This window comes from Anser anser, assembly GCF_964211835.1.
Source record: "Anser anser genome assembly, chromosome: 15".
Classification (NCBI taxonomy): domain Eukaryota; kingdom Metazoa; phylum Chordata; class Aves; order Anseriformes; family Anatidae; genus Anser; species Anser anser.
Window position 1 is genome coordinate 17207198 of NC_139736.1, and position 13413 is coordinate 17220610.

Sequence of the window (13413 nt, forward strand, 5' to 3'; positions counted from 1 at the left end):
TGAAGGTGTAGTATGGGTTATCATTTTCTTTTAAAGTAAATTAGCATCTAGAAAGAATCCTTGGTCAAATCAGTTCTTCAGGTTTAGAACTGGTCTGCAGAATACAGTTGTAAAGGAATTCATGTGGGAATTATTAGAAAAACATTGTTCATTAGAAGTTTTCTATGTTTTCTAGTATTTCACAGGAGAAACTATCCTATTCCCAACATTTTACAGTGATTTTTATTAAAATACAAATGATTCGAACTGTGGAAATATTAGTAATACAGTAAAGGTAACATAAATCCTCAAATACACACATTGAAGATTTGGTTACAGTAAATTAAGAATTGTGGTTTGGTTTTGAGGGGAGACAGGTTTTTATATGGGAAAACCTTGACCACTTTTGAAATATATTAAGAATTCACCTAATTGCTAAGATCTATAGCATAAAATATTTCAAAATTGTCAGTCGTTTCTGTGCACTTGCCTTTAATCTATGGACACTCGTCACCCCAGGACAAATAATTGCGTTCCTATTGTAGAGCATTATCAGTGCTATACAAGTGCTATGCATCTCTCTCACTGTTTCAACTCCTTTCACGTACAATAAATGGAACGTCTTCTAAGTGCTTTGTTGACTCAGTTAACTGAAGTCAGCTGATTTTCTCTTTCTCTTTGGAGTGTTTCCTGGAATCTACACTGGCATGGTTTCAGAGACTTGCCCTTTAAACTGTACCAAGGATATTTTGAATGTCTCAATCATAGTTGCTCTGGTTTAAGTATCTCAGTTACAGTTTTATATTCAAAGGAACAGAATACTTGGAAATATTGTTAATTCAATAATAACTTTTAGCTCGCTTGCATTAGATACACCTATGGGCTTTGATGGGGTCCAATAAAATGCTTAAATTTTAAGGAGAAATGGGCCAAATTACAGAAAATATTAAATAGATAAATTTCTAATAGTGTTGTCTTTTAACTAATTTGTAAAAGGCAATTTCCTGTTTTGGCCCCACATCAATTTCTGTGGAATTTTTTGGCTGTATGTACCTTAATTGTTCTAACTGGTAGTTCTGTATTAATAGAAGAGAAAACACAGCAGTTGCATGACAGATCAGAATAGTGTCTTTCAGTTGGGTGATACCTAGCAATGTACTCAGAGTAGAGATCAATTTCTGCCATCAGTACCTGATCAGTGAGAACTGGGTAACTGAAATACATGTCAAAGCAGAAAAGCAGAAGAGATTTAGGCTCTAAATATTAATGGATGTTAAAAAAAAAAAAATGTATCAGTGTATTGATCTTTAAGTCAATTATGACTAAAGAGATGAAAAATAATTTTTGAGTATCTCAAGGGGTATAGATACCCATATTGCACAGCTACTTGTTTTATTTCTTAAACGGGTAAGAGTGTCTATATTCCTTCCAGTGAGGGGAAAGAAAAAAAAATAAAATACGTTTTTATTAAATAGTTCAGTTTATTCTCTATATCACCATGTAGCTTTAGGCCTTACATAACTTAAGCCGTAGGAATCTCTGGTGCGGTTACCCGGGAGACAAAATGTTTTGCATTATTAACGAGTTTACTTCAGTATCTTTTCCTGGTTGGACTATGCTGTAGTCACATATAAAGAGCAAAAACAAAGGCATAACAAAGCAAAAACATGAGCTGTCTTCCAGGTCACAGTGCATTGCTCCCCAATGCTTGGGATGCAGACTTTTTAGCGTGCTTAGCTTTATACATCCCTTGATACACTCAAACCTTCAGACATTCTCAGCTGTAGTTCCTGCTCCTTGTTACTTCTGCAAATCATTTCATTTTTCAGTTTGGGAACTGCAGAAATAAGGAACTATCAAAAGTTTGATGTGACTTCACAGATCCATTGCAGTAAGCAGGGATTGGATTCATGTCCTAGAACTGCAGTCTTCTGATTTCACCAGAACCGATGCTTGAGTTCGATTGCCTCCTTCCCTATATAAACGTAGAAGGCCTGTACATACAGAAGCATCCAACACTTCTGCTGAGTTGAGCTAGTCCTCTGTAGGCTTGCTGAGTAAAAATAATCTAAACCTATTTAAAAAAAAAGTCCCTAAAGGTAATCAAAGAGTTGAGAAACTTAGTTCAACAGAAGGTTAGTAGAAAAAATGACTGAGTATTGCTGCTTTTGCTGCTTTCTCTGTAAAAGGTGAAATTACTTATAAAAGCTGTAAGGTACTTATTCATTAGCTCATTTTTTTTTTCTCCTTGCTGATAGCAATATCTGATAGTTCTGTTCAGATCCCCGAGGCCCATGTTGGACCTTGTTCTTCAACCACAGCTTTCAATGGCAAAGTCTACTTCATCTTTTGTTGTAGACACTGTGGTTAAGTGGTTTTTGCTATGTCTGCTTGCATTTGTTCTTATTTATTCTAAATTGGTATCTTTGACAGGAGGGTACAAGGGAATAAAGGCAATTTCAAAATTCTCAGGAAAAAGTAGAATACTTAGACAAAACACACACAAAAAAAAAAAGAAATAAAAAAGGGTTCCTAATCTGATGCAGTGAAAGGAAAACCTGTATTTACAATTCTTAATTCTTTTGACATGCAGATTTCTGTGAAGCAAACTGGTACCTACCTCTGTAGCATTTCTATTCAATAGCATATTTCCTTAATTTGTTAATACCTTTTTTTTTTCTGGTTCACCAAATAACCATCAGCTCCCTGAAATTCCTTATACTCAATCACAGAGAACTTGAAAAGATGTCTGAGGAATCCATACTGTTTCTATAGGCCTGAATCATATGAAGACGTATAGGTTCTCAGGATTGTTGCTTTTTTCAGGAATCTGGATCCGTAATATAAGCCTCAGAAACGTGAAGCATCTCGGAACAAGGTCCAGCACATTCACTTGCATGTTCTTTTTAAGATGCACCAGATGCCACTGTAGATAACTTGCCCTATACCCAGTACACAGCTCTGAACCTCTCCTGAGGGTCGGGGTCTAATTTCTTTTGGCAGAACCGAAAGCACAGTACATGTCTGTCTTTTAAGTGGCCTATGAGTCTCTTTTTCAATGGGATCTGTGCTTAGGAAGAGACCCCAGTTCCTTCTGCCACATGAAAGGTTCCAAACCTCAGCCTCCTGGCTTGGGAGAAGAGGAAGCTTAAGGCTGTTCTCATGAAAACTGTTCTGTGTGACTCTCAAGCTGGAGGCTGAAGCATCTGTCCCTCCTGTGGATGTGCTTGAATTCATGATAAAAAAAAGAAAAAAAAAAATCTGTAAATAAACACCAAATAAAGGTATTGAAATAAACCTTGGAAGAAGGGCAAGAACCCAAACCTGGTTGTTTCTCAGAATGCACTAACTGTCTGGTTTCATCCTTTGTACATGGTAAAACAGCTTTAACAGAAGGATTTGAAAGCTCCCTGTCCCTGCAGCTGAGCAGCCCTAAGATCCCATTACAGGGCTGCAGAAACATGGATCCCGAAGCTCCTTTAGAAGGCTGTGTGACCATGCCTACAATCATCACAATTGCTGGCTGCAGTTGCAAGAAAAACTGCACAGCTACTGAAATAAAAGTCATGGTAAAGGCAAGTTTGTGCAAGTGAATAAAGATAAAGCTACTGTGACTGATGCGTATTTTAGTATCTTTTGTGTCTAGCGTGTGCAGAAATGCTGAAGGGAAGCCCCTAAAATACATGATTTCTTCAACTGTCAGTGTAGTGTTTTTGCCCAGATTTCTCTTCTCCATCATTCTGAAACTTGACACAGAGCTGTGGTTTTGCACACGTCCTTTTCCTTGTTGGTTTCGGTTTGCATTTGTATTCGGTTTCCCATTCTTGCTCTATTTTATTTTAGTGTAAGGGGAATTACAATTTTTGTCACATGCTCCAGTGCTCCAGTGTACTGGACTAATTAGGTGAAGTCCAAGTGATGGATATACATTTCTTTTTACATATTTACATTTATACGGGATATACTTTTTTTTTTCCCTCTTTCATCAGTTTTTGTAATTGCTCTCAGCTATAGATAAATGACAGAGTTCTTTAACAAGATGAATGCTGTTGCGCCCTGTCTGTCTTAAAACTATGGGCAAGAGATCTGCGCATTTACATGACACTTGCAGACCTCTTGAAAGTCGAGAGAAGGAGTAAGACCTCCTTGCTGTCTCTCCCTCAGTCTGTAGGCCAGGGAGCAGCTGGATGATGCTGCAGGTCCTGGTGCTCACGGCGTGCTTGCAGAGCATGCAGCTGCAGCCAACTGCTAGTGAAAACCCTTCACACTCCATCCATGGCTTTCTGGTGAAATGTCTTTTCTTTAAGGTATTATCTTTTCCTGCGTGTGACAGGTGTTACCTTCTTTTCCTAAGACTAGCAGGGAAGGTACCTCTGCATATACAGTGATGGCTTCCCCACCCTGAGAAGTGTCACAATTTCTCCTTGCTAACTGTTGTGGCCATGCTGCTCCTATGGAAATTTTTGTTGGTAGTCTGCTGAAACTTCTTGCCTTCTCTCCACCTCTTCTCTCCCAGGTGAAAACAACATGTTTCAATGGGACTTGTGCAGTTAATTGTGATGAAACCCTCAGCATCTATGCTTCAGTGGAAAACAAGATAGTTCTGTAACATTTTCCAAAGAATAAGTACAAGTCATTTCAGGAATGTTTCCCACCATGTAACTGTTTCTGCAAGGCAAGTGTGGAAAGCTCTGCTGACCCTTCCTGAGCAGGCATATGTGGGCAGGATTAGTGGAAGAAATTCGTTCATTTCTGCTGTGTTTTTGCAAGAGGTGGGGTCATATAGCTAGGAACAGACATCAGGTAGCTTTTAAAACAAATGATATGTCACTGAAACAGACTATCAATATAAGAAAAACTATGCTCAGGTACACCACAAATTAAAGAGTAGCTGGACAGTTTTTCATAAACTAGACAGTCATGTAATGTAACTGCAATATTTTTTCATAAATTCAGAATATGACCTAAAATCTCCTTTGTATTTGTTTCCATAAACTAGTTCTGGTTCTTTCTCAACAAGTCTGTCTAAATGTCTCTGTTCTTTGCACTGTGAACAATTATGTATTGAAACCTAGAGGTCAGCTGCTTCTCAGTGTTACATGAAGATGGGAGGAAAACTGTTGCTTGAGAAAGCCTAGAATGATGCATTCCCTGGCACTGTATTCCCTTCCTGTACAACTTTATGGTGTTCTACAAGTGAGGGATCTAAGACTGATGACCCCATTAGGACAGTCCCACATTCAACTTTGCTGGTCCCTTGTCTAAGGACATGAAGAGGTCCATGAAAAATTATAGAGCCCCTCTGCTATCAGCTCTGGAGCTCCCCCCAGGTAGAACAGATCGTTTGGAACAGGAACAGAATCTGTTGAAATTTAGATCACAGAGGCCCAGCATGCTGGTGAAAATCGTGTTGTAGGATAACAGCATGCTTGTCAGTGAGCAGTGCTTGCTTTGAACACCAACAAATTTTTGTTAATTTAGTTTTCGGTTGTTGCAGTTCTGAGAAATTCCACACATTCTAGTGCCAGTGAAAGTAATGAATCACTGTGATTTTAGGTGAGGTAGAAAGCGGTGGAATTACTGATTTAGATGTCTGCCTCTCAATACAGAGAGGATGCAGGAAAAATGATACTTTGCTGCTGAAAACAGTTTAATGTCTTCATACATATCTGCGTAATTCTCCATGAAGAGAGCGTTGTGGTAGCAGTGTCCTCTTTGCACAAAAGATCTGGCCTGCACAGGCCAGGTTGGCAAATTTGTTGTTATTTATGCTGTGAAGCTAAAAATGTGAGGGCTATGAGTTTTTTAACTTTAATATTTTACAGGAAGCAGTGGAATTCCACTGAATGTTTATGGTAGACTGGCAGCGAAATTGGGTATCCCAGACTAGTTAAAAAACAAGGTCATTTCTTCAGGAATACCTTTCAAAGGTAAAGTCAATTAGGATGTTGTCAAGCAGTCATCTAACAGTTCTTTTGTTCAGCCTGCTTTGCTCCGTCAGTTTTCTGAGAATGGTTGTCAAGTTTGGGAGATTTTGAATGATCACAAATATTTGCAGTCCTAATCTTTTAGACTTGCTAGACTGGAAATTCCCTACCTTTTGAGTTTCTAACCTCAACTGAGACAAATATATTCTGGGGAAATAGCCAGTATGACCAGCAGTGTTGCAGTGTGTCACCTTGGGCTCTATGTATCTCACCTGCAGGCTTCCTACTGCAGTACTGAGGCTCTTCATATTGTTTGGGAAGCAATATGGTGGGTAATACTAGAGGCATCAGTGTGGAAGGTTGCTGAAGGACTTTTACAGAAAATTGCTTAGGAAATCCTGGTTATGTACACGTGACAAAAAAATAAAATAAAATTACATTGGTAACAGAAGTCTCCATTCTAATATTCACTCAAAGCAAGTTTCCATAGTCCAGCATTGTAAAATGCAACAAAGTTAGGGGGGATGCTGATATGTAGACATTCACTAAGGGCAGCATTCTCTAATGCTCATGGATGTTGCAGCAAAGACCCAATTGATTTCAGTGGATACTACGTTATGTGTTAACTTAATTCATTGAAAATACCTTTAATGTTGAGTGAGCTGTTGTTTCTGGTTTTCCAGTCAGCTAGTGTCACTGGCCATAAATTGGATTCAATACCACATTTTTTGGGGGAAACCCTTTTTTTCCAGGCTTATCATAGCACTAACATACTGTTGGTTGAACAATTTTTCATGGACTGAAAAGTCTGTTCATCAAATTTCTGTGCTTTCTGATTGTAATGATTCAAGCTGTGTAGTATATTGGCATCAGCATTTCATTTCTTTGCTTCACAGATGAATGTGTGTATTCAGGGTCACAGCTTCCCTTCTTGTTTTAAGAATTCTCTTTAACTGACACATGTATGTAGGTAAGTGATTCTGCATAGCAGCTGTATCGCTTTTTAAGGATCATTATGGTAGTCTTCTCTTGAAGTCAAAAGGAGAAGAAATCTAGTGTTCTGCCTTAGCTATAGAAGGTGCTAAATAGTGGCAACATAAGCAGTAAATAGCAAAAATGCACAGTCTGACTTAGTTCTCTTTTTCACACACATTGTTTGTGCTATGATACATTTTAAAGAGGAAAGTTACTTAAAAAGGAGAACTCGTGCTTTTGATTTCTCTGCATTGAGAGGAAGTATCACTTCTAAGTAAATATTAGTCTACAGCTAATTTTGAAATCCAAATAACCATAGTAAAATGTTGGCAATTAATTTCTCTGGTCTTCCCAGGGACAGTAATACAGCTGAAAGTGTACCAGTGTAGGCGAGGTTATGGCCTTCAGTACCTGGCATCTGGCTATATCACAAGCCTTAGTAGATTTTACCTGGTGTCAAGTTAGTAAGAGATTTTTTTTTATTTTATAAATGCAAAAACAAAAGCAGAAATAGAAATATTTTATCATATTTTTTTTCAAAATAGAAAAGTAGCAGTGCTAGAAGTCAAGTGAAGTTTTCAAGGCTTAATGTAACTGTAATCCCCTGCTGCTCATTTTGCTTACAGCTACAAGATAATCATTTTTTAAAGTCAAAGGCAGAGTTCTTCTAGTACTTGATACCTTTGCCTATAGCCCAGCAAAGCTGGGGACAGCTGTGTAAAAAATGCATCCCAACCAATGATCTTGGATATATTTTTGGAAAACTCGGGAATCCTGAAAACACATAGGAAGAGTAAAACACAGGGATCAATTGAGATCCTTATACACTCACACCTGTGTGAAGGCAATCCCACTTTGGATCTGTCTTAAATCTAAGTATAACAGAAAAAAAAATGTATTTGGGTTGAAAAGCCTATAATCTCCTCTTTGTGCAGGACATTCCCTGGGTACATTTGCAGGTGGAAACTGTTTAAGGCTTGAAACACAGAAAATCTACTTTCCTCATGCTTAAGTGGCAATCCTGATTAAGCATCACAAGATATTTCCTTGCTTTTCTACATCTGGAGGAAACTATCCCATGGATGCAAGTTCGTTGTTTGCCCACAAAATGAAATCTGCCATCCCCGTGTTACTGTATTTCTTCCCCTCTGACACCCCTCGTGCCAGTCAAACACACTTATGCCCTGGAGCATTGGGCAAGGCTTTCTGTACCTAGCTTTTACAAGAGTTAAGGTGCAGCAAGTCAAGGAGCTGCAGAGACTGGCAGAGGATTACAGTTTAAATTGACTTTCTTCTTTTAATAGACAGCTTCCCATGTTGCTTGGACTCTCTTCATTTTGCATCAAGAAGGAAACTTCTCAGTCAGGAGAACTGCTGACTAGAGGGGCCTAAAACATGACTAATGATGCTGAGAAAGGCTTCTGAAAACCTCTAAGGCCAACTAATGGAGATAATACTTTTTTTTTTCTTTTTAACCTATCATGCCCATTCAAGAGTACAGATCACAGGAGAAGCTGAGATTGAAACCATCTCTTCTCCCCAAACTGTGGTAAACTCATTCAGGTTTGCTCTAATAGCAAGCAGTTCCCAACTTTCTGCAAGGCAGGCAGGCTTCCAGCTGCCTTCCACATGTGCTCCACTCATGATAATGTACATGTGGAGGCATCTTATTCAGTACAGCTTTATGTTGATAAAAGTAAGGAAACAGTATTTTTCAGTACTGCTCCGAGCAGAGAGCTCCATCTTACTATTTATGCTTCAACAGAACTAATGTTCTCTCCTGTTTTGAATCAATGTAAGCAGCAACTTTAAAGGAAAATACATTTAAAAAACATTATTTGGCATGAGTAAAACATCAATATGCCTGAAAAAAATGAAATCGAAGGGATTTACTTTCCCCTAAGGAAAACAATTTGCTTTTCTCAGTTGCCATTTAAATAGTTACAGTAAAACTTGTTACCTACCTGCACTGCAAGTCAAAATTGTACTGCTAGATAATGAGGTTCCTTATTTTTCTTATGTTTTGCGTGTATTTCCTGATACTGAACATAAACATGAACATTTGGAAAGAACTTGACATTATTTTTTGTCTACAAAGATATTTTAGATCTTAACCAGAGTTTTCAGTTGTGTACTTCAAACTTTTATAAAGATTTAGCAAATTCCTCTCAGTGTGTTGTTTCTAACTAGGTAGAATTATTGCTCCACTTTGAAATGTGTCTGATGATGAAAAGTAATCATGGAAATATTCAAGGTAGTAAAACTGAGAAGCAAATAATGAGAAAAATAGTTAGATATTTCAATCTTAATCCCATACTCAGCCTATAGGCTTGTTTAGGCAGCCATGTAGCAGACTGGATGTTAAAGATCCATCCGTCCGTAAGCCCCCAAACAGCCCTAGAAATTTTGCCCCAGTATGTATTTTAAAGCTGTATATTCTGCTCCAACAGTCAGATATTTAAAAACAAAGTGTTTATTTTTTTTAAAAAAAAAATAAAAAGCTGTGGTGTAAACTGAAATGTCAGTAATGGGTAACTGTTTATTTACCCACTGCTGTCTTCTATCCTAAAACACCTCCCTAAACATAAACAGCTCCCAAAAATAAGATGCTGCAACATATCATATAGATCAGTAAGTAGAAAGTTTTGAGTAGAGATAAGGAAAACGAATCACCGTTAAGAAGCATTTATTATGGTGTTCTCTGCTGCATTAGGCAAAGTGTTGCCCGCAGGTGGAGGGAGGTGAGCCTTCCCCTCTGCTCAGCACTGGTGAGGCCACACCTGGTGTCCTGGGTCCTGTGCTGGGCCCCCTAGGATGAGACAGACCTGGACATACTGGACAGAGTCCAACATAAGGCCACAAAATTGATGGAGGGACCAGAGCATCTCTCCTGTGAGGAGAGGCTGTGTGAGCTGGGCCTGCTTAGCCTGGAGAAGAGGAGGCTCAGGGGGATCTCACCAATGCCTACAAACCCCTGAAGGCAGGGTGCACGGAGAATGGAGCCAGGCTCTGCTCAGTGGTGCCCAGGGCCAGGCCCAGAGGCAGTGGGCACAAACCGGAGCACAGGAGGCTCCCTCTGAGCACCAGGAGGCACTTCTGTGCTGTGCAGGTGCCGGAGCCCTGGCCCAGGTTGCCCACAGAGGCTGTGGAGTCTCCTCCTTGGAGATCTCCCAAAGCCACCTGGACATGGGCCTGGGCCCCCTGCTCGGGGTGGTCCTGCTGGGGCAGGGGGGAGCAGATGGGCCCTGAGGCTCCTTCCACTGTCAGCCATTTTGTGAATTTTAGAAGCATTCTAATTACACACTGCCTATTCTTGAAGAGCAAGAAATTACTCAAGAAGCTAGTATTAAAAAAGATTTCTTACTAGTTTTGAGCTGAGGTGAGGGGTCAGGTGGTAGCAGATTTGGAGTTACTTTTATGGAAGATTTGGTACTCTTTTGAACTGGGGACTTTAAAACTTCTCTTTAAGGAATTTAATTTAAAGTATCCACCCCTTGGAATACAAGTATGTTACCTTTGAATAAGAATATATGGAACTCATAACCAATTTTTCTAATTACTTTTTTCAATCTCGTAACTTCAGATGTGGCAGAAACCAGAGCCAGATTTGGAATCATTTTCTACCTCAGAGTTTTTACCCTGGTTCTAACTTGTTTGACTTTTGTGAAAGCAAGATTAATTCCCAACTGAATCTCTAATTCTGTGTTGAAGTCTCTGAGTTTTAAACTTATACCTCTTGCAGAGGATATGTTTTGTGCTGAAGCTTCTGGTACCGTTCTGATTTAGCAGTGGCCTAGCTGGGTCCACTAGTGCATCTACATTCCAGCTCTGCTGGGAGAAAAAGATACAGCTGTAGCAGTTGTTCTTTAATGGAACAAATGTTTTTTAGTTATTTTGTGAGATGATCATGTTGCTGATTTTGAAAAATCTTTTATGAATTGAATGCTTGGAAGAATTATGATGTTTTGTCATTTCATGAAGAAGCTATTTGTTCTTGGAAATGTTATTTAAAGGCTTAATGAAATGAGGAAACACCTCTGCTACTGCAAGCCAAAGTCTCTGAACTTTTTTTTTTTCACTTCATCTTTTTGATGCTGACTGAGTAGATTTATTTTTTTTTGTTACTTTTAATTGAAGCAATTCAGATTTTGCTCAGACCTCCTTCAAGCACCCACAGCTGCAGGTATGAATCTTTTTAAGGAGATCCTGCCCAGAATAAGGAAGATTCTTTCAGGTGCTACAGCTTCTGATGACCATGCATTGCTTAACCTTATGCTGAAAGAACATGTGATATCCAAGGAGTACCATCAGGCCTTGCTCCATGAAAAAGATAAAGAAGACCTTGCAAGGAAGATTTCTCTGACATTTGTGGAGAAATGGGACCTGTATTGGAATACTTTGATTCCCCACTCTTGTTTAAACTTCTGTGGCAGTAGACCTCAAAACATCACAGATAATGAGCCAACAGGAACCAAGCACATGTCTGGTAAGTCAGCTTCTTCTTTTTTGCATTGTTAAAGATTTACTTTTGTTAATTGCATATTGAGATTGCATTGTGACATAGTACAAAGTGCATCAGTGGAGAGCAGGTAAGGAAGAGAAAAGCAACAAATGTAATTCAACAGCAGCTAAAGCATATCCACCCATTCAGGGTAACACCCAGATATCCCTTTACAGTCAGGCCATAATGACTTATTCTTTGCCTTCTTTTGCAGAACACAAAATGCAAAATAGATTAAGGAGACTATGCTAAGATCAATTTTTCTCAACTGACATCCCAGCCACTGATAGTCTGAGCAGCATTTGTTAATGATGATCTGTTCATCCTGACGACTGATGTGGGGAAATCCCTTATATTTGTCAAGCATGTACTGGGGGGAATGCACTCTGTTGCAAGTTCCAGGTGTCTATAAGCACAAAAATTACAATCCCTATAACAGACTGCTGCAAACTTAAGGACAGGAAGTACTTAAAGACTTATGAATCTGGATTCAAGAAATCTGAGATTCTTAGTGGGCAGTAGGAGACATAGAAATGTGGAGACCTTATCATGTATGTAATTTACATACAACAAATTAATGTTGTATGTAGTGAAGAACAGGAGTAGTACTGGGACAATCCTAACATGGACCATTTTATGTGAAACAACAGAACCCCAGCTTAAATTATAGTATTCAGAATTACTTTTATGAAAGCAAGCAACTCAAAAAGGAGAATAAAAGAATGCTTAATAGAATACCCAGATAGTCCTGTAAAACTGATGGGAGGACCTTGGATGCTATTGTGGGTGCAAACTTTTTCTTCTCCTAAAATACAGCATTGGGCATTATTTCTCAGGGTATTGCTGAAAGTACAAGAAGTGCTAATGAAAAACTTAAGATAGTTCAGGAAAAATACTTAACCAGAAGACCTTAATGCTGTTATTACAGTCAAATTAATGCCAACAAGTTATATTTAAATGTAGAATATCGTAGCAAGTACCCTAGTGTCACTTAAGCTGGGGGTATATATAGTTTGTTTTCTGTTTTTAATTACATCTCTGATGTGTTCATAAAGATAGCCACTCCTTCTCATTTTTGTAATGGTAGCAACTAAAATCTCCATTCAAAGATCTTGATGCTGTTGTGCCTGGCTCTGTGCCTCTGTCACAAAGCTTGAATTTGAGATGCGACAGAGGGAAACCAGAGTGCATCAGAAGAAGCATTAGTCTTCCTCCATCACATGTTCGACCATTGTCACTGTTCTATAGATTTTGTAGTACAGAGATGAATTTAAAAGAAGTGGTTTCAAAGACAAATTTATCACAAAGAGGCTCAAACTGTATTAGCCTTCCCTTGAAGCAATTTTTTTTCTAACTTTCCTTTTCCAATTTGTTCACTTTCAGACACATGTTCAATGACGGTTTCACTGTGCAAAGACAGCTCGGGTCAGGAACAGACTGATACCAGCAGGTTTCTCACTGCTTAGTAGTTTTGCAGATGTTTCTCTTACCTGAAAAGGATGTTTAAAATTTCTGGGTGAGAAAGCCCCAGCTTTCCTTCTCTTGCAAAGTGCATCATTGACATCAGTTTTGCAGTGCTTTCAATACCTATTGATATATTCTGCTTGTTCCTTTTGCCATAGAGCAGCGTGTCTTTGTTTTGGATCAGCAAAAACTGAAGCACAGAAGGTGATGGTCATCTGAGGAGTTCAGCCAGTTAGTTCTTGGCTCTCATAGCCTCCTGTTTTCTAGTCTGCTTTACACTCTAAGACCGTCATTATAGATTAGTCCACTAGATGAACTAGTATTCTGATTTACTCCATCCATTGATTTCTGCTGTTTCTAATCAGCTGTAGTCATTGTGCAAAAAGTGGACAACCACTGTTTACTGTAGTTCATGTGAACTGGAGTCACAGTAAACAGCTGAACTCTTTTGTTCCCCAAACTGTCATCCTTGAAGTAAATCACTTACCTCATGGAATTACGGCCTCAGAAGCTGATAAAGAAATCTGGCTGCAAGGCTGGTAAAGGAGCTTATAACTTGTGGGGTTG

General features: G+C 38.9%; 1 protein-coding gene across 2 annotated transcripts in view; it reads left to right on the plus strand.

Annotated features, from left to right (window-relative positions):
* Positions 1-11007: 11007 nt before the first annotated feature.
* CIITA (class II major histocompatibility complex transactivator) overlaps positions 11008-13413 on the plus strand; it is a 33885-nt gene continuing 31479 nt past the window's right edge. For both annotated transcript variants that reach the window (XM_083799808.1, XM_083799809.1), the window contains exon 1: positions 11008-11367. In XM_083799808.1, coding sequence (XP_083655934.1) covers positions 11067-11367 — 301 coding nt within the window. In that variant the 5' untranslated portion in view covers positions 11008-11066. The remainder of the gene's footprint in view (positions 11368-13413) is intronic.